Source organism: Tenrec ecaudatus, chromosome 16 (assembly GCF_050624435.1).
Source record: "Tenrec ecaudatus isolate mTenEca1 chromosome 16, mTenEca1.hap1, whole genome shotgun sequence".
NCBI lineage: Eukaryota > Metazoa > Chordata > Mammalia > Afrosoricida > Tenrecidae > Tenrec > Tenrec ecaudatus.
In genome coordinates, this window is record NC_134545.1 from 102482697 (window position 1) to 102502129 (window position 19433).

General features: G+C 55.4%; 1 protein-coding gene across 2 annotated transcripts; it reads right to left on the minus strand.

Moving 5' to 3' along the window:
* Positions 1-1519: 1519 nt before the first annotated feature.
* Positions 1520-19006, minus strand: SFXN4 (sideroflexin 4). Of its 2 annotated transcripts, XM_075534317.1 has the most exons (15): positions 18899-18988; positions 16062-16271; positions 15804-15869; positions 13414-13482; positions 12280-12306; positions 11952-12123; positions 11173-11198; positions 10431-10484; positions 10288-10344; positions 10055-10120; positions 9273-9363; positions 7915-8030; positions 4821-4906; positions 2838-2955; positions 1520-1831 (listed from the first exon to the last, which is right to left on the minus strand). In XM_075534317.1, the coding sequence occupies exons 6-15, from the start codon at positions 12052-12054 to the stop codon at positions 1754-1756; spliced, it is 795 nt and encodes a 264-aa protein (XP_075390432.1). In that variant the 5' UTR covers positions 12055-12123; positions 12280-12306; positions 13414-13482; positions 15804-15869; positions 16062-16271; positions 18899-18988; the 3' UTR covers positions 1520-1753. The 2 variants fall into 2 exon arrangements, with proteins under 2 accessions (XP_075390432.1, XP_075390431.1); XM_075534316.1 differs by lacking the exon at positions 16062-16271 and having other exon boundaries at positions 11952-12006; positions 18899-19006.
* Positions 19007-19433: the final 427 nt, after the last annotated feature.

Below are 19433 nucleotides of genomic sequence, written 5' to 3' on the forward strand. Positions count from 1 at the left end.
GGTCAAATCTAGAAAGGAACCACCACGCTGGGGAAAGGCAGTAGGAAGCCACAGTTGTACGTAGCCTGGGGATGTGGGGAGGGTGTGCTGGCCTTGATGTGTGTGCCAGTTATGTGCCAGGTGCCCTGCTAGATCTGGGCTGCCCCAGTGCCTGCTTTCCAGAGTCCCCAGGAAGAGCAGGAGAGCGACCAGCGCTAGCTAGATGTGACCCAGGAAATACAGACTGTGGAAGCACTGGTGGCCTAGTGGGTTACACATTAGACTGTAAGGTAATTAATTCAAAACCACTGGCTCGTCTGAGGGAGAAAGATGAGGCTTTCTACTTCCGTGAGTCAGAATTGATCTGATGGCAGTAAGTTTGGCATAGGAGTCCTGGTGGTGTAGAGGGTAACACATGGGGCTGCTAAACCCAAGGTCAGCAGTTTGAGTCTTTTAGCTGCTCCACAGGTAAAAGCATACTCCCATAAAGATTTCACCACCTCAGAAACCCGAGTGTGCTAAGCTTTATAAGGTCATTGAGTCAGAATCGACTTGAGGGTAATGGGTCTGGATTTTGCTGAGAGCACAGGCAGTGCCCCTAACCCAGTAGTTAGGCTTGACCTTGATGCCCTGGGAAGCTGGTGCTTGGTATCACTTGTGCGCAAGGATGGGAAATGGGGTTCCCTGGAGGCACGCTAGCCAGGCCGGGTGCTGTTGCAGCTGTACCAGCAGGGGGTGCTGTTGGGCTGAGTAGTGGCCAGAGATGGTTGTAGAGCCCTTTATAAACTGCCAAGGGCATTCTTACCCTGGTCTATGTGGTCGCTGTGAATCTGCATCGCCTTGATGGCAGTGAGTTTGTTGATTTGGTTTCCTCTAAGGAGCTCATCCACTAGATGGCAGTGGGGAAGGGGAGGGGTCTCTGAGACACGCTCATGGTTCAGCTTGGATGGCAGTGCAGGAACAAGGGTGCCATACAGCCTGGAAGGTGGGGGTGGAGGTGCTTCATAGCCCAAGTCTGGCTGCAGAAGGGCTTTTGAGTGAGGCAGGTGGGGATCGGGGTGGGGATCGGGTGGGGGGACTGAAGCCAGAGAGGATATGGCGTCCACAGAACCGAGGAGAGTGACCTGAGGGGGGTGGGGGTGGGGGACATGGTGGCAGGAGGTTTGGACCTGGGGCCAACAGGCTCTTCCTGGCCATGGGCCACCGTTTTCAGTGGAGGAGGGGCTGGGTCCATTGCTGGGCAGACTAAGCATTTGTCTGGAAGAAGAGTGGAGGAACAGCGGCACATGAGGGAAGGGGATGTCATCACTCCAGGGGAGTCTGCCCCAGGCCAGGGGACCCTTGCTGACGGGCGGGGGCAGGCCATGAGTGGAGAAGGAACTGCAGATGGGACACTGACAAGTGCTGCGCAGCTTGGCTCTGGAGAGAAGCCCTGGACAGGAAGCTGGGACCCTTCCAGCCTCCGGGACACACCCCTCTTGGCCCACCCCTGCTAAGACCACAGTTCAACCATGTTCACAGCCACAGTAGCCCAGCAAGGTGTTTTCAGTGTTCACAAGTTTATTAGTCATTGTACGGTTACCTTCCACAGGCCAACGAGCAAACGGAAAACTGATTTTGACACTGCTTGTCCCAGATACCGGTGGGGGCATGCACCAGGACCATCGCACCCCCCCACCCCACTCCTTTCTCTGCTTCCATCAATGTCCGAGAGCCCCAGACACGGGCTGCACTGTGGCAGCCTCAGCAGGGCACCTTCCCCTCAAAGTGGCCCCTATACACCCCTGTGGTAGAAGAGCTCCGTCTCTCGGGTTGAAGACTGGATGGCTTCTTCGAGCCTGCTGCACTGGATCTGAGCAACAGAAAGGACCTCTGAGTGCCAATAGCGCTTCCCTCGGGAGCCGAGAGGCAAGTCATTTTCAGAACCAACCACTCTGTGATTAAACCATCTTTAATCACGAGGCCCAATCTAGGGCAAAAATATAGCCCCCGGATACTTTTTGTGGACAATCTCAAATATAACCCAGTTTGCTTCCTCTTTCTCCCTGCCTTCACGTGGATTCCGACTCAGCGGCCCTATAGGACAGGCAGAACTGGCCTTGTGGGTTCCTGAGGCTCGAACTCATTTTGGGAGTAAGTAGGAAGCCTGGTCTTTCTCCTGAGATCACCCCTGTCGGCAGCACCATACCAAACTCGGGTCCTCAGCATCTAGCCTGTGCTGTCCTCACTCAACCCGTCTTATTCCATCAAGCACCCCATGCTCCTGCTGTGCACCTTGTTTCCCTTCAGAGGCACTTTAAGAGAACCCTGGTAGCACAGTGATTAAATCACTCAACTGCTAACTGAAGAAAGATGCAGTGGTTTGAACCCAGCAGCCTCTCTGGGGAAGAAAGATAAGGCCACAAGGCTTTCTACTTACTCCCGTAAAGAGTGCGCTCTACTGTCCTATCCGGTCACTGTGACTTGATGGTAGTGGGTTTGGGAAGGTACTTTATGACAATCCCTAGATACATCTTCCCACCCTACTCCGGCATGCTCACCATCAATCCTAAGGAGCCCCTAACGGCAGCATCCTAATAACTTCACATTTGGGTTTTCTCTAACTGCCAGGAGCACAGGTGGGATACAGGCCCTTCTTCTGGCCACAGGGGCCCTAAGTGTAGCCTGCAGTGTCTGGGTGGGCTTCCATGCCCCTCTCAGCTAGCCTAGGACCACCTCCATGCCCATCTTAGCCCAACGGCATTCTCACAGTCCCCACTTCCTGCCTCCACTGTGGCCTCTGGGAATTCTGCCTCCATAAGCTGGGCATGGTGTACCGCAGCCTCCAGAGGACCCAGGATGGGCGTAGGGGTACTTACCTGTCCGACCTGGGGAAACATGCTGAAGGAGACAGGCACCATCAGCCCCAGGGCAAGGTAGCTGCAGGACAGCCTCACAGCCCAAAGTGACAACGGCTGCTGCAGGAAAAACCGGGTCCTGCAGGAAACACGACAGGGCTGACCGCCAGCAAGACCCCCCCTTGAGGCACTATTTACAGGGGACCCCCTCCCTGGGCGCCCCTGCTCCAGTGAGACTGACTGCCATCCTCCACCACAGACAGCTGCCTTATTATAGCCTATGGTCACACCACACACCACACCCATTGCCACCAAGTCCACTCTGGCTCCTAGAACTGCCCCAGTTTCCAAAGCTGTCATCTTTATGGAAACAAGACCCAGACCTTTCTCTAGTTGAGCAGCTGGTGCCTTGAACTGCGGCTGGTGCCTTGAACTCCCTCAGCGGCTGGTGCCACTGAGCGCCTTAACCACTGTGCCCAGAGCTGCTTGCTTGGCTCCACCAACCCACAAACAAGCCAAGAAGACAACTATGCTGCCAGGCCTTAGCTGTCTTAATGCCTTACAGGGGGCCTATCACGGGACCCCACCACCCAAGGCTCGAGTTTTCTCCCCTGTGCCCCCCGCTTCGGATCACTGTCACCCACTGGGCTGAGATTCAGAGCAGAGCGTGAACTCTCTTCTCAGTCTGTCTTGGTCTGGAAGGTCTGCTGAAAGGCTCTCAGCAACATGGAGACCACTGGCAACGGGTGGTGGCTGCATGGGAGGTACCTGAGCCAGGCATCAAACCCAGGGCTCCTTTGTGGAAGGCGAGAACTCTATCGCCGAACCACCAATGTCCCCCTCATCCCCTCTGACAAATGACCTTTAGCTTGTCGAGACTCTCAAGGCTCAGAGGTGCAGCCTCAGAACCCCCGGGAGCCCATGTCCTCAGCCAGGGTGTGCTGACCCTTCGGGGTTGTGACAGACATGGGGGAAGCACAGGGACCTGAGGCCTCCGCAGACTGCATGCCCTCACGCAAGCTGCTCTCCCACCTGAGGTTACTCCCTGGCACAAGGTCCTCCCAGCACCCCAAGGTGCTCCCCACCACGCAGCCTGTACATGAGGTAGACACCCTGGGACGGACTGGAGGGCCCATTCCCGCAGGAGCTCCGGCCCCAGCCAGCCCGAGTCGTCCTCTCTGTATCTACCCAGCTCGGCCAACCCCTACCCAAGACCCTGCCCCTCCTTTCTAAACATATGTGGTTCTGGTGGGGCCTTCCCATCCTAGGCTCACCATCCAGATGAGAATGGATTAGTTCCCCATGGGACCATGGCCTGGCATGAGCCAATCAAAAGCCTTCCTTGGGATTTTCTGAGTGCAAGACCCCTCCCCTGGCCCCGGGGTATGTTGTTTTGCATGTCTGATCAGGAAGCTGTGAGGGACTGAGCTGAGGGTGGTCAGTAACTCCTCCCTTATCAGGGTGTAGGAGCCTGGGTGCAGCAAGAGAGAGAGAAGCTGACACCTAGGAAAGAGGAGGGTGGGTGTCCCATGTCCGTCACCCACACCGACATGTCCCCCGCTGGCCCAGCTGCTGCATGTCGGGCTTCCTGACCCTCACAACCACAGCAGGCCCTGCCACGCCACCTCCTACCAGGCCTTTCTTGATTCTCAAGAGGTAACAGGCCCCTAAATCTGGGGCCACGTCCACTCATCTTCCTCCAGTGGCCTTTAGTAGAGTCACAGAGCACTTCAGGGAACGGATACGTGGCCAGGATGGTGCAGGGCGGGCAGTCCTTGAGCAACATTTATAGCACACCGAGCTGAAAGGGCCTGCACCCTCATTCTAGAAGTGGGCACCCACGGGCTCCTGGGCACAGCTGCCTATGGCAGCCCCTGGGCAGGATGAGGGCTTGGCTGGAAGATGACTGAAGCTCACGCTTCCCAGCCCTGGCCCCGCCCGCTTCGCACTGGACACACTTGCTGTATTGGGCTGTTCACCTGCGCGGGGGAGGGGACTGCTTACCTTTTGAAAAAGTAGGACACGACTTCTGGGACACAGGCAGAGGCCCCAAAGAGCACCATTCTGGACAAGGCTGTTTCCTTGATGGCCTGGCGGGAGTGGGGAGAGCAGGTCAATGCATGGTATGGGGGTTTCTGGGGAGTGGCAATTCAGGGCAGACTTGGGCGGGCGGAAGCACCCCCCTCCCACCCATTCTCCCTCGAAAATCCCACACAACACGCTTTCCTTTCAATCCAGACCTTGGCCATTGGTCTCCTCACCATCCTGACCACTCCCCGGCTCACCCAGTGCACACAGCCAGGGTGGCGTGGCTGCTCACTGGCAAGTTGGCAGTTCATACCCACCAGCCACTCCATGTGAGGAGGAGACAGTTAGCTTCTACAGTGATCAACACTTTGGAAACCCTGGGGGGCAGCCTGGTGGGGCCGCTGTGCGCGGATTCCAACTCGGGCACACGCTACCACCGCAGCTCGACTCTGCATGAATGCCAGAGCCCACCTGAGCCAGGTGGAGCCCACCTGAGCCAGCTCACCTGGCTGCCTGTGCCATTCCAAGGGCTGCACTATAAACCACTGAGTCACAGACGCGAAGATCGTGCCATCAAATGTCGTTTTACCAAGTCCGAGGGCAAGTCAAAAGGTGCTGCTGGAAACTCCCAGTCACCGTCACTGGGAGTGTGCAAACGTGAAGCTGGTATTGGTCCGTGGCCTCCACTGGTGTCTGCACTCTTGGGAAGACGCTGGCTCTGTGGCCCTCCTTCCCCAAAGTATGGTGCGCTCCTCATTGACGCCGCAGTACAATGACACCAGCTTTCTCCAGGGACTCCAAATCACCTTCCTCTTCAATGTTGGCGTTGGTGAACAGAGAGGAGTGTGCAGGGAGGGGCAGGATCAGGGCTGTGGGGTGGACCCGGCAGGTGTTCCCTGCAACCTTCTCAGAGTACAGCACGCACTTGCTGCTCTCAACAAATGAGAAGATACGTGGCCGACTTGGGCAAATCGCTCGGCACACAATTTTTCTGGCCTTTGTCTCACCAACGAACTCTTTGGTGTTCGTAAAGTTTCTTCATAGGAAGTCCTCGTGCTGATCCTGAAACCCAGCCACCGTAACCTTTGGAGCTGATCGCTCGACCTGAAATGAAACGGGCCCAGCAGAGCCCCCGCCTCCCCGGCGGCCACTATCCCTAGTGAGACCAAGACCAGTTAGAGCACTCGTCCAAGGCCATCCCCCGAGGGCTTCAACGTGCTGCGCCAGGGAGTCCTGCGGTTGTGTGCACCGCTGTTTGTTAAACACAAACTCATTTCGTGCGCCGGGCTCGATCCCAAGAGCACACATTCTCTCCTCCACGGCATTTCACGGATTCTCCAGGGACATCCCGATGCTGGCTGGCATTTACTCTCGTGTTCACTGGAGAACCCGTAAGACAGAGTCAACTCCACACACGTCACTCCTCCGCCAGCGTCCCTGCACCACCGCCCGGCCTTCCTTCCACTCCACTTGCCAGGACTTGGCCGCAACCTCCCTTCCTGGGCTCATCTCTTTCCACCGGGTACCAGTCCCTCGGTTGCCCCCCTGCGTGCTGACGGTCACGCATGGGCACCCTTCCCCTCGTGGGCCAAGTGGAGCCGAGGAGGCTGGCTTTCAGATAAAGTTTCAGGGACGTACAATAAAGCCATGTCAGGAGGGAAGAGGAGCTGCAGGAGGGCTGTGTGGGGTTGCGTAGTCGGCACAGTGAGGCCAACCTCCTCCGTTGTCCCGGGTGCCACGGGCAGCCACGGGATGGAGCCAGCCATCATTGAGAGGCGCTGGGATGACGCCCCACAGTTTGCCATCCTGCGTCTCGCCTGGCCGGCCAGGGAAAAGAGCGCGAGTGAGGCCCCTGAAACCGGGTCAAAGGTGCCCTGTTACCATCAGATACTGCTGGTTACGCACTTTCTGAAACTTTAGCCAAAGGACAGAAACTGTTCGGTGACGGGCGTGATGAAAAAAGGTTCGTGCTTACGCATGGGTTCGGACACTTTTTTCTTAGGAGACAAAAGTTTTTCTTTATAAAAGCAGACCATCAAGCCCTCTCTTTTCCCCTAAGTTGGCTCTCGGGCAAAAAAGTGAAGTTCCTCCTGGTGAGACGGACCCTCGAGCTGGCGGGGCTGGGCTGGCCCGAGGCGGGCTCTGGAGAGCGGGCAGCTGAGCGGACTGGGCCTGAGTCGGCAGAGCCGCCCGCCCGGTCCTGGCAGGGAGCTGGAGCAGCTCCAGGGGGGCCGAGTCCTGCACACCTGCTCTTAGGCTTCCATTTGTTAAGCTTCGAATTACAGCTTCATTGCCACCGGTGCGGCAGTCTCTGCGTGTGACCCGGTAACGACACGACACTCCTCACCACTCAGTGACCATGACGTTCCTCCAGGGTGTGCAGTCTCAGTCGCGCAGAAACCCACTCACTGGCCCCGAGGTTCCCACCTGATCTTTCAAGTGCCTACTGTCAATGTCGTCCCAATCTGCCCCTGGGGACATCCATCTGTGGCTGTGAATCTTTACGGGAGCAGATAGCGTCAACCTTCTCTTGAGGAGTGGCTGGTGGCTTGGAATGGCTGACCTTGTCCCGCGCTCCTGGGAGGCCACGGACACAGACCTTGAAAGAGCTTAGTGCTCACGGTGCACATGTTCTACTAATTCAGCCATTGTTCCGTTTTGTTGTTGTTGTTTAATCATTTTATTGGGGGCTCTTACAGCTCTTCTAATAATTCACATATCCATTGTATCAAGCACATTTGTACATATGTTGCCATCATCCTTTTCAAAACATTTTCTACTTGAACCCTTGGCATCAGCTCATTTTTTCCCTCCCTCTCCCACTCTCATGAACCCTCGATAAATTACAAATTATTATTTTCATATCTTACACCGACCACTGTCTCCCTTCACCCTTGTTTCTGTTGTTCATCACCGCGCGCGCGCGCGCGTGTGTGTGTGTGTGTGAGATACACGGAGATCATTTTGATCAGTTCCCCCCTTCTCTGCTTTAATGACATCAGAGGATACTTTTAGTCTAGAAGTAAAGGGCAATAGTTTCAAGGGTTCAAACTCCCTCACGGCCCCTTACCTTCTCCCCGGCCCTTCTGGAGTGGCCAACGACGTTGCCTTCCTTGTCCATGACTTTGATGCCCTGCGCCAACTCCTGCTTTCGAGATGCCAGCACATTGACCGCACTGACTTGGGCTGGAAGTGGGAAGAGCACATGCAGGACGGGTGGGTGAGATTCAGTTCCCAGAGGAAGGGTCAGGGTCTGCCCTTCCCCAGCCTCCTCTGACAGCTGGTGCCCAACCCCACCCCACCCCACCCCACCCATCCTAGAACACCTCCCTCGCCTGGCTTCACTGGTGTCACCGGGCTTCCATGACATCACAGCAACCTGTGAGTGAGTCTGCCAACTGGCAACCTTGCAGACTGGGCAGGCCTCACTCTATCGTGCTGGTGGCCTGGCCACTCCGGGCTTGCTGTGGGACCCTGAGAACGCTCTCAAGGTCTGTCTCCTTGTCTGTACATGGGAATAACAGTCCCTACTTCTAAGTCACTGTCAGGAGCCAAGGCAGTCATGCATTCGAGAGTGTACAGAGCTCTTTACAAAGGCATTTGGGCTCCCAGCTTGTATTCAACCCTCGACAAGCCAATTAAAGGGGGTGAGGGACTGACTTGCGTGGCCCCCAAAACATGCCTTATGTCCTAACCCCATGCCTGCAGATACAGCCCCATCTAAGAGGAGTGGGTCCCCTGTTAATGAGGCAGTTTCGGAGTGCGAGCACCGTAAACCTCCATACTTCCGAGACATTGAAGAGCAGATACAGGAAAGAGCCCGGCTGACACTTGGGACACAGACTGCCTGGGGCTTATCTCATTCATCCCCATGGTGGTGGGGGAATCAACTGTTTCAGTCAGATCCCAGGGGTGGCCCTGGCCCAGGACAAAGCTCGGAGGGTAGACTGGCAGGGAGGAGATGGGAAGGGGAAACACAGGGAGGAAGCAGGGGAAGGAGGGCCAAGGCTGAGTCCAGTCAGAATGTGTGTTTAGTGTTGAAGATAAAACCAGAGGAAGGGGCAAGTGCTGGGCGGAGCTCTGCAGGCACCACCCAGGAGAGGCTGGCGAGGTGGAGACAGGGACAGAGAGAGGACCTTCCTGCAGAGGCCCCATGGCAGAGGAAACCCACTTCTGTTCCTGAAGGCCACTCCCTGTGATATTCCTGTTATAGCAGTCAGCACCTGGGACGCAGGACGAGGGGACGGGTGGGGCAAATGTCACCTCTCAGACCTCAGAACTAACTCAGGCAGGGGCCCGGGGGCCCAGGAGCTGCAAGCAGTGGTTGTCATCGTGAACAAGGGGCTGGGCTGGCTCTGGGGAGTGGAAGGCTCTGGACCACAAAGACCAGCCTCAGATGGCGTGTTCCCAGCCCTTCACACTGCTCACCCAGGAAGAAGACCGGGAGGACTCGTCGGACTAAAAGGCTCAGGGCAGGGTTGCTCAGGGCATACCTCAGCTGTGCCAAGTGAGGAAGTATCTAGAACACGAGAGAGAAAGGCAGTGTTACCTGAGGCCCAACATCAGCTGGGCAGACTGGACAGCTGAGAGCCAGCCTTTCCCGGGGTAAGTGGTGGGGCAGGCAGGGTGCCATGGCAAAACCTGTGTTTTGCTGCTCTGCTCCGGGGTTGACCCGGGCTCAGAGTCGCAGAGTGCCTAAAGGTCAGAGCCAGGACTCTAACCAGGTTTGTTCAATGTCCGGGATGACACTTGTGACCATTAGTGGATCTGAGCCCCAAAGCAACAACTATGACCTCACACCTGTTTGTGCAGCATGAGCTACGCTTTGAAATGAGTGATTTTTTTTCACTTGACTTTTTGTGTAGGAACTTAGAATGTTAGTAGGATCATTAGTTTAGAGGGAACGGATTATAAAGCCAGAAGATCCTGATCTATGAGATCCCCATGTTTCCATCACTGCTTTTTCAGAAGTAAGTCACCAGACCCTCCTTCAGAGGGACCTCTGGGTCAACGTGAGGCTCCAACCTTTCAGTTAGCTGCCAAGCATGGCGGCATCACCCAGGGTCTCCTGAACACAGGGGAGAAAACTCTGGCTTTCCTCCTCCTATCTTTGGGAGTCAGAACCTCAATTAAGTTTTCAGGATCAGCAGACATTTGTGTCGATTTCAAATAAGAGAGGAGTAAATCAGACAGGCTGGTAAAATACCTACTCCAAAGAAGGTTGAGGAGGCAACGACTCCAGCCCCCAGTAAGAGGTTCTCTCGTGGGTGATCATGCTAGGGAAACATAAAAGTACATGCTTAGCAAAGGTCCCCATGTCACCCAGCAAGGATAATTAAAAAACAAACAAGCCATATCCAGGTGCCCCCTCCAAAAACAAAACCAAACAAGCATGGAGAGAAACACCAGCAAAAGGGCCCACGTCTGGCCCTGTAGCACTCACGTAGCTGGTGTTCCCGTTGAAGATGTTGAACGATGTCAGGTAGGTGTAGAGGGAAAACTGTGGGCAGAGAGGCAAATGGACCCTTGTTGGTTCTGAGCCTAACTGAGCTCAGTCACCATGCGTGAGGCAGAAACAATGGCTACCTGGGGTAAAATCATGGTCTTCAACCCTCTAGATGGCATCATTGATAAAAACACCTTTGAAGAAGGAAGACGAGAGCAGTCAATGTTTGGGGGTTGGCAGGGCCTACAGGAGTCTGGAACCTCCCAGGGCATATGGCAGCTGAGCCCCCCAGGAGCAACGACAAAGTAGGTGGTGGCAAGATGCAGGGGCCATGGGTCACCAGGCTATCCAATGCTAAAGAGCAGCCACGGGCCCCTGAACTAGCTGCCTGGGGATGCCGGGAGCCTCCAAGTCATCCCTGTCCCCATGCCGAAACCTGGCAGGGCAGCTCAGACGTACTTGGAAAGACACACAGGGCAGGTGTGGGAGGCAGGAGGGATGGGTGAGGCGGATGGAAGCACTTTAGGGGCACAAAGAAGGACAACCTCACTGGGGGAGGGGGTGACTCCGGTCCCAGGTGGGAGTCAGTGTTGGGCGGGCCTAGGCAAGAGGCTCACAGCCTACCCACTGGGGCTTGTGGGCACAGCTCAGGGCCCTCTTACACCCTGGCCTCCTCCACGGTGTGTTGCACACAGAGGGAGCTGAAACCAAGGACGACCTGTGGCATGGAGGCCTGCTGACGGGACAGATAAGCACAGGGAGGCGGAGGGCAGAGCAGGGGCACAGGCGAGGAGCCCCCGGACAGGGGGCGGGGCTGGAGGACACTGGCTGAGGTCAGGCTGGGGCGGCCGTCTTCCTGGCGGTGAGGGGCAGCGTACTCACCATGGGCCCCATGAAAGGCAGGAAAGCTGGACAGGAGAGAAGGGCCGTCAGTGACATAGATGCAGAGGCCCCGAGGTGACAGGAAGGGGCGCCTGCTGAAGCCACAGACCTCAGAAGGAAGCTGCACTCATTGTTTGTCCCCCGCCCCCCACCCCCCATAAATAAAAATAACAAACATGCACCTAAGGTACAAACTCAAAAATGAGGCACAGAGCGGGCAGCAGCCTTCCCCAGTCTGGCAGCCTCTTCCAGTGCAGGGGGAAGGGGGGAGCACGTGGGTGGGGGGCTCCCATTGAACCCCTTGGAGGCGTTTGTTTGTATGACCCTTGGGATGACCACAGGGGCAGATTTCCTGTTCTACAGGACCACTGTGAGCTGGGGGTCTGCCTGTCAGGATGTGTGGAGCCCCTGAGTGGGGCGACAGTGAACAAGCTAGCCTAAAGGCTGGAGGTTTGAGTCCAGCAGGGGCTCTTCTGAGGACAGGCCTGACTCTCTGCTTTAGAGAAAGCAGCCACGGAAGACCTGAGTGGGCTCACTTCCGCCCGGAGCTGGAACAGGCTCCACGGTCACGGGGAGCTGGTTGATCAAGACGTGCGTACCCTCGCTCTCTGCTCTCTCCCGTGCCACTCCTCCCTGCTGCCCGCCCCCACTCACGTGGACAAAGGGGACCCCAAGATACCATTTCACACTTTGCTCTTCCTCCCACCAAGCCCTAGGTCCTCCGAACATTCTTTTCCCCCACAGACCCCCTAAGCCTTTCTAGGAAGAAACCCACTCACCTGCAGGTCGGAAAGGAGCGGGGATCAGCTTGCCACTGTCGGGGTGTACTGTTGACTTCAAGAGAGGGCACATACAGGTCAGCTTAGTGTTAGGTTTGTCCATTTCTTTCTACTCGACTGGGGGAGCCCCCGGGTGAATCCGAGGATCTGTGCTCAGGCAAGCTGTCAGTGGCTGAAACCGGACACAAGCAGACCCCAGGCCTTTCCTCCGCAATGCCACCACTAAGAACCACCAGCCCTGTGGGCTAGTGGCCAAGGGCAAGCGGTTTGTGACACCTGGGGACCTTTGTCATTTTAAGGGTGAAAATTTACTATGGGGCTGACTTACAAGACTCGTCTTCCAAGCTTCTTGCATCTGAAAAGAGGGCAAACAAAACAAAAAGGCAACAGCTTTCATGGGGTTTGGCAGCAAACAGCGTCCCTGTCAGTTTTGTCGCTGGTGGGCCCTTCACTCTGCCCCCCCATAGAGCAAAGGTCCTGAGTGTTTTCCTACCTCAAAATCAAGGGCTCCAAAGTGGGACCCACACACACACACACACACACACAGCGAGTACACCCTGGAACCCGGCAAGCCTGCAGTCTGACTCTAGCCTGCCCCACCCGGCACTGGTCGCTGTCCGCTGGCGGCCCAGCTAAACCAAAGGCAAGCTTGGATCACTGCCGTCGCGTCAACACTGACTCAGCAGCTCTAAAGGACAGGGTCGAGAACACAGCCCCGTGGGTTTCCGAGACTGTGATTCTTTACTGGAGTAGAAAGCCTTGTCTTTCTCCCATGGAGTGGCTTGTGGTTCCGAACTCCCGGCCTTGTGGTTAGCAGCCCAACACATAAGCACTATGCCACCAGCGGAAGTCCCAGCAGGCTCTTAGGAAAAAACCCAGTTATGCATGAGCTTTCTGCAGGCTGCCTTTGTGGGACTGACGTCTGCTGATTCCACAAGCCCCTACTCCACTAGCTCTGCACGCCAAGGGCGACAACAAACACGGGGTCAGAGCCCCGGCATCGGAAGGAAATGCCGCCCTGGAAAGCCTCAGACCAGCCGCCAGTCCTCTGGCACCAGGAGCACCCCTGCTTGGGCCACTTTGTCACGGCTATTCAGTGCTGTCCAACGGAGTCTGGCTTGGAGCGACCCACCCTTCTGGAGAGGAGCACGGCCCCTGGGTTTCTAGGGTACAGTCAGCAGGTCATCTTCCCTGGGGCGGATGTGTGGGTTCCAACCCCCAGCCTCCTGGTGTCACAGTTGAGCGCCACCCAGGGCTCCCTGTCCGCTGGTTTCTGGCAGGAATTCTACGCGTTTACACATCCGGTGTGCAAACCGGTCCTGCTGGCTGTCCAAATGCTCAGCCTGGGCGTGGGGGGCTACATACGCTCCGATCTCGGAGATGTGCCTCATGGCCGGGCACAGGACTCCAGACCACTCAGCAGAACTGTCGGAAGTCGGCCCTCCCAGCCACCCTCGCGTACCTGCTTCTCCTCCACATTCCCGCTGGCTGCATTGGTGGATAACAGCTGCCTGGATTTTCCTATTGTTTCCTACAATCAGAGACGAAGGTATCAAGGAGGGAACTGTTCACTTGTCGTCCAGACTGACCTACCGCCTTTAAACCACTGTCCCCTTGCTGGCACGCACTGGACGGGAAATGGTGCTTCTTTTTGATGTCAGCGCAACAGCGAGGCCAAGACTCCCTTCCCGGGGTCCCAGGGGGTTCCTCACAGGTGTAGTTCAGACTTACCATCCCTCCCATCCCAACCCACACACACACTTCCTCGACGGTCCTGCCAGCTTGCCCCACAGCAGCTGCGCTCCTCCACCCAGGTTCTTCTCAGAGGGTCACCAGCTGTCTCAGTGATGACAGGGCCACCTGCCTCCTGCGCCCCACATCCAGCCACCCCACTCACCGTCCCTCTCTGCTTGGCTCTTTAATTAGAGAAAATAACAAACAGAAAAATACGAAGACTAATTCTTGGCCTGACTGCTGTAACCAGTCTATCATACGAGTTTCTCTCTGGAACTGGGAATCATTACCCCCAGGGCTGCGTTCCCTCCCCATTCTTCCACTCTAGAGGTCACTGCCCGTCTGCACACCAGGCATATTCTTCCAACCCTGTACTGGGAGGCCCAGGAGCAGGAAGCCTGCCTTCCATGCTGGAGATCTGCGTTTGGGTCCCAGCCAATGCACGGCGCATGCAGCCACCACCACATGCTATCGGCAAGCGCCTGGGTGTTGCCACAATGCTGAACACGTTTGGCAAAGCTGGACTAGGAAGAAAGGCCTGGTCATCCTGTCCTGGAATCAGCCAGTGAACATCTATGTACTCAACCGATCCGCAACTGAGCTTGGGGCTAGCTGCAGGGCCAGGAAGCATTCTGTTCTGTTCTCCATGGGGACAGCACGAAACAGCTGATAACAGCAGGTGACTAGATGCACCCATCAACACTGAGTGATTTTGCTCTTGAGTATGTTACACTCTCTAAAGCAGTTCTCAACCTGTGGGCCGCGACCCCTTTTGGGGATGAATGGCCCTTTCACAGGGATCGTCTGATTCATAACAGTAGCAAAATGGCAGTTATGAAGTATGAAAGGGTCATGGCATTGGGAAGGTTGAGAACTGCTGCTCTAAAGAGAGCTAGAATTCTAGCATCTTGCTGTCTGCAGTACACATCATCGACAGGGTCCATGTCCACTTAGGACATCTCTCTGTTCCATCACTTGTCACCACTAGGCAGAAGCCCATGTACCACATATCACCGGCCTGTTTCCCAACTGATGACGTTCAGTTTGTTTCTTCTATAACCTAGGTTACGGTCTTTATGGAGCACAGATGTGGGAGGGCCTCTCGGGGTCTGGCCCTGAGGCTGGTGCTGGTGAGAAAGGCATGCCTCTTCCTCCCCCGGTTCCAATCCTCTTGGGCTTTTGTTTGGACACCCTGGACCCTGAGCCAACCCCCTGATCAGTTTCACGGACAGTGGAGTCCCCTCTGGAGACCCAACACCCAGCTATAGGAGGCCTCTGACATGCAAATGTCCCCATCCCTTGCTGCCCGAGGACAGATGCAGTCCTCCGTGTCTCAGCCACAACCAGCACTTCACTGTCTACCTCACCGCCTAACATGGCAAATGCTGGTGGCTCACACTGGCTGCCTGACCCTGGGTTTTGCACAGGGTCCCTGCCTGCTCCTTGATGTTTCCTCCCTGCCTCTCTCATCTCAGTCTCCCCAGATGCCCCGGCCCACACGGGTCCTCTGGGGCCCCTTGGTGAGTGTCATCCAGCACCGTCTTGGGCAATAGTCTACCGTGATCCACAGGACTTTCCGTGGCGAGTCTTTGAAAGCATGTTGCCAGGCCTTTCTTCCCAGTCTGCCTTAGTCTGGATGTTCTGCTGAAACCTGACCAGCATGGGTGGCTCTGCTGGTAGTTGGATTATTGGTGGCACAACTTCCAGCATCACAGCCACGGGCAAGCCACTACAGGAGGGAGAGACAGACAGACAGGTGTTCCTCCCCTGGTCTGCGATTCTCTACCAAGTCCTCTTGGAGCACTCTAGGGCGTGGAGGGTGACCAGTATGGCCAGTGTGGCTCCTGACACAGGAGGCATTTATTTCCATTCACTTTCAATCACCAGCACCTGTCGCCCAGGAGTGGGCCTGATCTGCAGACCGATGTCCACTCTGTGTACCATCCTGCCAAGCTGCCAAACATCTCCCAAAGAAAGGACAACAAAACAGCAGCTAGATTCTGTCATTTCTACTGTTTGCAAAGGGACCCATGACTTTCACATTCACTTAAAAAAAAGGCGGGGGGCGGGGGGGAAGGCATCACCATCTGTTATCTCTGAGAATAAGAAAATACTTACAGTTGAAATGATCAAATTTGTAGGGTCTAATAATTCTGTCCACAGAAGAAATCTTTGAACAAAAGGCTAAAGAGAAAGAAAGGAGGGGCGGGGAGCATCAGAGAGAAGGTTAATAGCAATAGGAAAACAAAGATATACAGTTATCATGACAAGTAACATTTTTTTTAATATAACCTAGAAGGGCCCTGGAAGGTGCCCTGATGGCGATGTGGATTAAGTATTGGGCTGCTAACCCCTAGGCCAGCAATTCCAACTCACCAACTTCTCTGGGGGAGAAAGGTGAGGTTGTCTGCTCCTCTAAAGGTTTACCCTCAAAACCCTTGTGGTGCAGATCTCTCCTCTGCCCTGTGGGGTCACTCAGAGTTCAGGGTCGGCAGGATGTTGGGGTTCAGTGGGTGAGGGTTTGTATTGCATCTCTCGCTTTTTCCCCTTGATCATCTCATGGCAACCGTTTGACAGACGAGGACGCTGAAGATTAGATAGCAACCAGTCAGGCCATGGCTCTAGTCGGTACTCAAAACACCAACAACCAAAACCAAACTCACGGCCACCAAGTCCATGCTGGCTCACAGCGACCCTACGGGACAGGGTAGATCTGCCCTGGTGGGTTCCAACACTGTACCTCTGTGAGAGTAGAAAGCCCCGTCTTTCTCCCTCAGAGGGGCTGCTGGTCTTGAAGTCGGCAGCCCAACTCATAACCACTATGCTGCCAGGGTTCCTTTCTTAAAATACAGGATCGGACTGCCTACAGTTGCACTTTGCAGCTGCTGCATTTCTTACAACTGGAAGGTTTGTGGGAAGCCTGGACAAGTCCCTCAGCCTCACTCTGTTTCATCATGCTCCTCACACAGTTAGTAGATGACAGGACCGTCTAAACGTAACTGTCAGATACACTGGGAACCATAAAATGTGTATCAAAACTCAATGCTATCCAGTTGGCTCCTACTCGAAGCGACCCTCTAGGACAGGGGAGAACTTCCCCTGTGGGTTTCCCACACTGTCATTCTTTAAGGGAGTAGATAGTCTAGTCCTTTTCCTGAGAAGCAGCAGGTGGTTTCAAACTGCTGACCTTGCAGTAAGCAAACCAATACGTACCCAGTGCGCTGCCACTTTTTCCTAGTTTTACTGCCATGATCTAGAGCCACAGAAAGCCCCGCAGCAATCTCTCACAGATATGCCTGTCTCGTCACATCAAATTGCTCCTGAGAGTTCAAAGCTCAGACTCTAGGGTCCATAAGGGCCTGGGTTCTCTTCTACCTGTGAACCTCCCCATCCCATATATGACCTTGAGGCAAGTACGGAGAAGAGTGGGTTTCAACCTTCCTCATGCCGTGGCCCTTCAATACAGTTCTTCATGTTGTGGTGACCCCCAACCTTAAAATTATTTTTGTTGCTACTTCATAATTGTCATTTTGTTAGTTATGAATCGTCATGTAAATGTCTAATATGCACGGTGTATTTTCATTGTTACAAATTGAACATAATTAGGGCATAGTGATTCATCACAAAACAATATACAATTATATATTATTTCTAATGACAAATAAATGAAACTTTGTCTTGCAGCATGGTGTAGCATAGGTCACAGTCTTCATGCCAGGTACTCATAGGTGGGCGTATCTGCATGTGGGCGGACCTGCCTGGAGCCGATGGAGGAGCGGTGTCTCAGTTCCTAAGACCATCAGAAATATGTTTTCAGATAGTCTTAGGCGACCCCTGTGTAAGGGTCATTCGACCCCCACAGGGGCTTCGACTCACAGGTTGAGACCACTGACCTAGAATGACCACAGAATCTGTTTCCTCACCCTTACAGTTGTTGCAAGACTGGCTACACTAATAAAGCCCTGAACACACAAAGAAGGGCTTGAGGAGGTAGCCAAGGTCACTGAGAAAGGAGGCTGGGCTGCTGCACCAAACCCCTAAAGGTCACCATGCTCTTGGCTTTGAGTCCCTGGCTCTCCAGGGAACAACTTGACATCCAGTTTCCCCTCCCTGGTCCAGCAAAGCTCAGAAAGCAAAATGGGGCCAGTAAGGAGGGCGATTGGAACCGGGGATCCAAGGAGGAAGGAGACCAAGTGCTGTTAGATTGTGGGGATTGCAATTGATGCCAGGAAACGGGATGCATATACATTGCTAAAGGGGTGCGCTGTCAACTTTTACCCAAATCACAGAATATCTTTAAAAGGAGGGCGTAGATCTCAATTGAGACTCCTACCAGTAAGAAATCATTCCCAGGTACCACTTGAAATATGCCTGAGCCCAACTGAGACAGGACTTGGGTGTGAAATGCACATATAAAAAGAGGTTTAAAGCATCTCAATAATATTCTGACTGGTTGCATGTTGAAATGATTAGTTTGGATCGACTGCGGGAGCTGGTTTTCCAGGTGGCCGAGTTGTTCACCTGGGACAGGGTGCAGCAGGACTACTTTCCTGTGGTTATTATCGGCGAATGTGTGCATTTTTGCTCGCTGACAGGTTTTCCCCCTGCACTGGCTGCGGTTACCACCGGTTTAGTGTTTGATTAAAATGCCTTTCATGTTCTTTGTTCCTTTTAAAATGTAGCTCAGGTATTTTCCATCACCTCTGTGGCGTGCCCCCCCCCCCCCCGTTTCTATGGTTCAGTGCAGACTTAGGCACTGCAAGAGGAGGGACGTGTCACTTGGGAAGATGACAGCTGTCTAAGCTTCCAGCACGCGCTCTCTGCACGCTGAGCAGCAGACCCAGAGGGAAAGAGACACCTGCGAAGCGGGGGTGGGGGCTTCTCTGCTAGGGCGATCTAGACCGTGACCTTGTGACGACCCTGCAAGTCCAAGCCTGGGTCTCAGGTGATGACGCTGGTGACCGAGTGACTGAGGAGTTTTCCCATCCTCCTCCCAGTCTTGCAAGCTCTTGAGCCGACTGTGCGGCAGGTGCAGGGGCACGCTCCAAACCCACTTCCGGGGGGAGGTCACCCAGGGAGCGCGTAGCGGCCACGTGGCTGTCGCCAGGTCGCCAGATTCAGGTGGGCAAGGCGGGCCGGGTCCGCCGGACTTCACGAGCGCGGCCCCTCCACCCCCGTGCGCGCCCGGCCCGCCCCGCGGCCCCGCCCCGTACTTGGCGCTCGCGGATCCAGAAGTGCAGGTTAGGCTCCATGAGGGCGGCACAGCGCCCTGCGAGGCGCCGGCCCGCGAGGCTCCCTTCACTTCCTGCGCCTGCGCGGAGCGGGGCGGGCGCCGGGGCGCGCGGGGAGGAGCCAGGGTGGGTCCCGCCTCCCCGCCCCGCCCCGCCCCCGCCCCGCCCAGTTCGCTGGGCCCGCGCTCTCTCCCACTGGCCTGCCGCTGCCGGGAGTGCGCAGTCGCGCTCCGCCCGCTCCGCCCCGTGGGGAGGTCCAGCCTCGTACAGGCTAGGAAGGGGCTCAATTCTCGCCCCCCGCCAACCACTGTCCTTACCGAAAGGGGGGCTTCCCTCCACGGCCGCGCCTGGCCTCCTCCCGCGTGTTTCCCGCCCTTTGCTTATTACCGTGGAGGCTCTGTCCCTTTGCCCGCAACGTTCAGAATGCACAGTAGGATATGCGTAGGCTCGGTGAATCGTGAAAGTGTTATCACACTACTCGCCTAAAGCACCACCAACAGAGGTCAGACGTCGACAT

Bases quoted from the DNA above. Each gene is read 5' to 3' on its own strand.
- SFXN4 (XM_075534316.1), bottom strand. From the start codon at position 18,937: ATGGAGCCTAACCTGCACTTCTGGATCCGCGAGCGCCAA. The intron at 12,007-12,279 runs GTAAGTCAGCCC...CCTCTCTTGAAG, and splicing joins AAGCTTGGAAGACGAGTCTT to TCAACAGTACACCCCGACAG. The intron at 8,031-9,272 runs GTGAGCAGTGTG...TCCCACTTCCAG, and splicing joins CCTCCCGGTCTTCTTCCTGG to CCCAAGTCAGTGCGGTCAAT.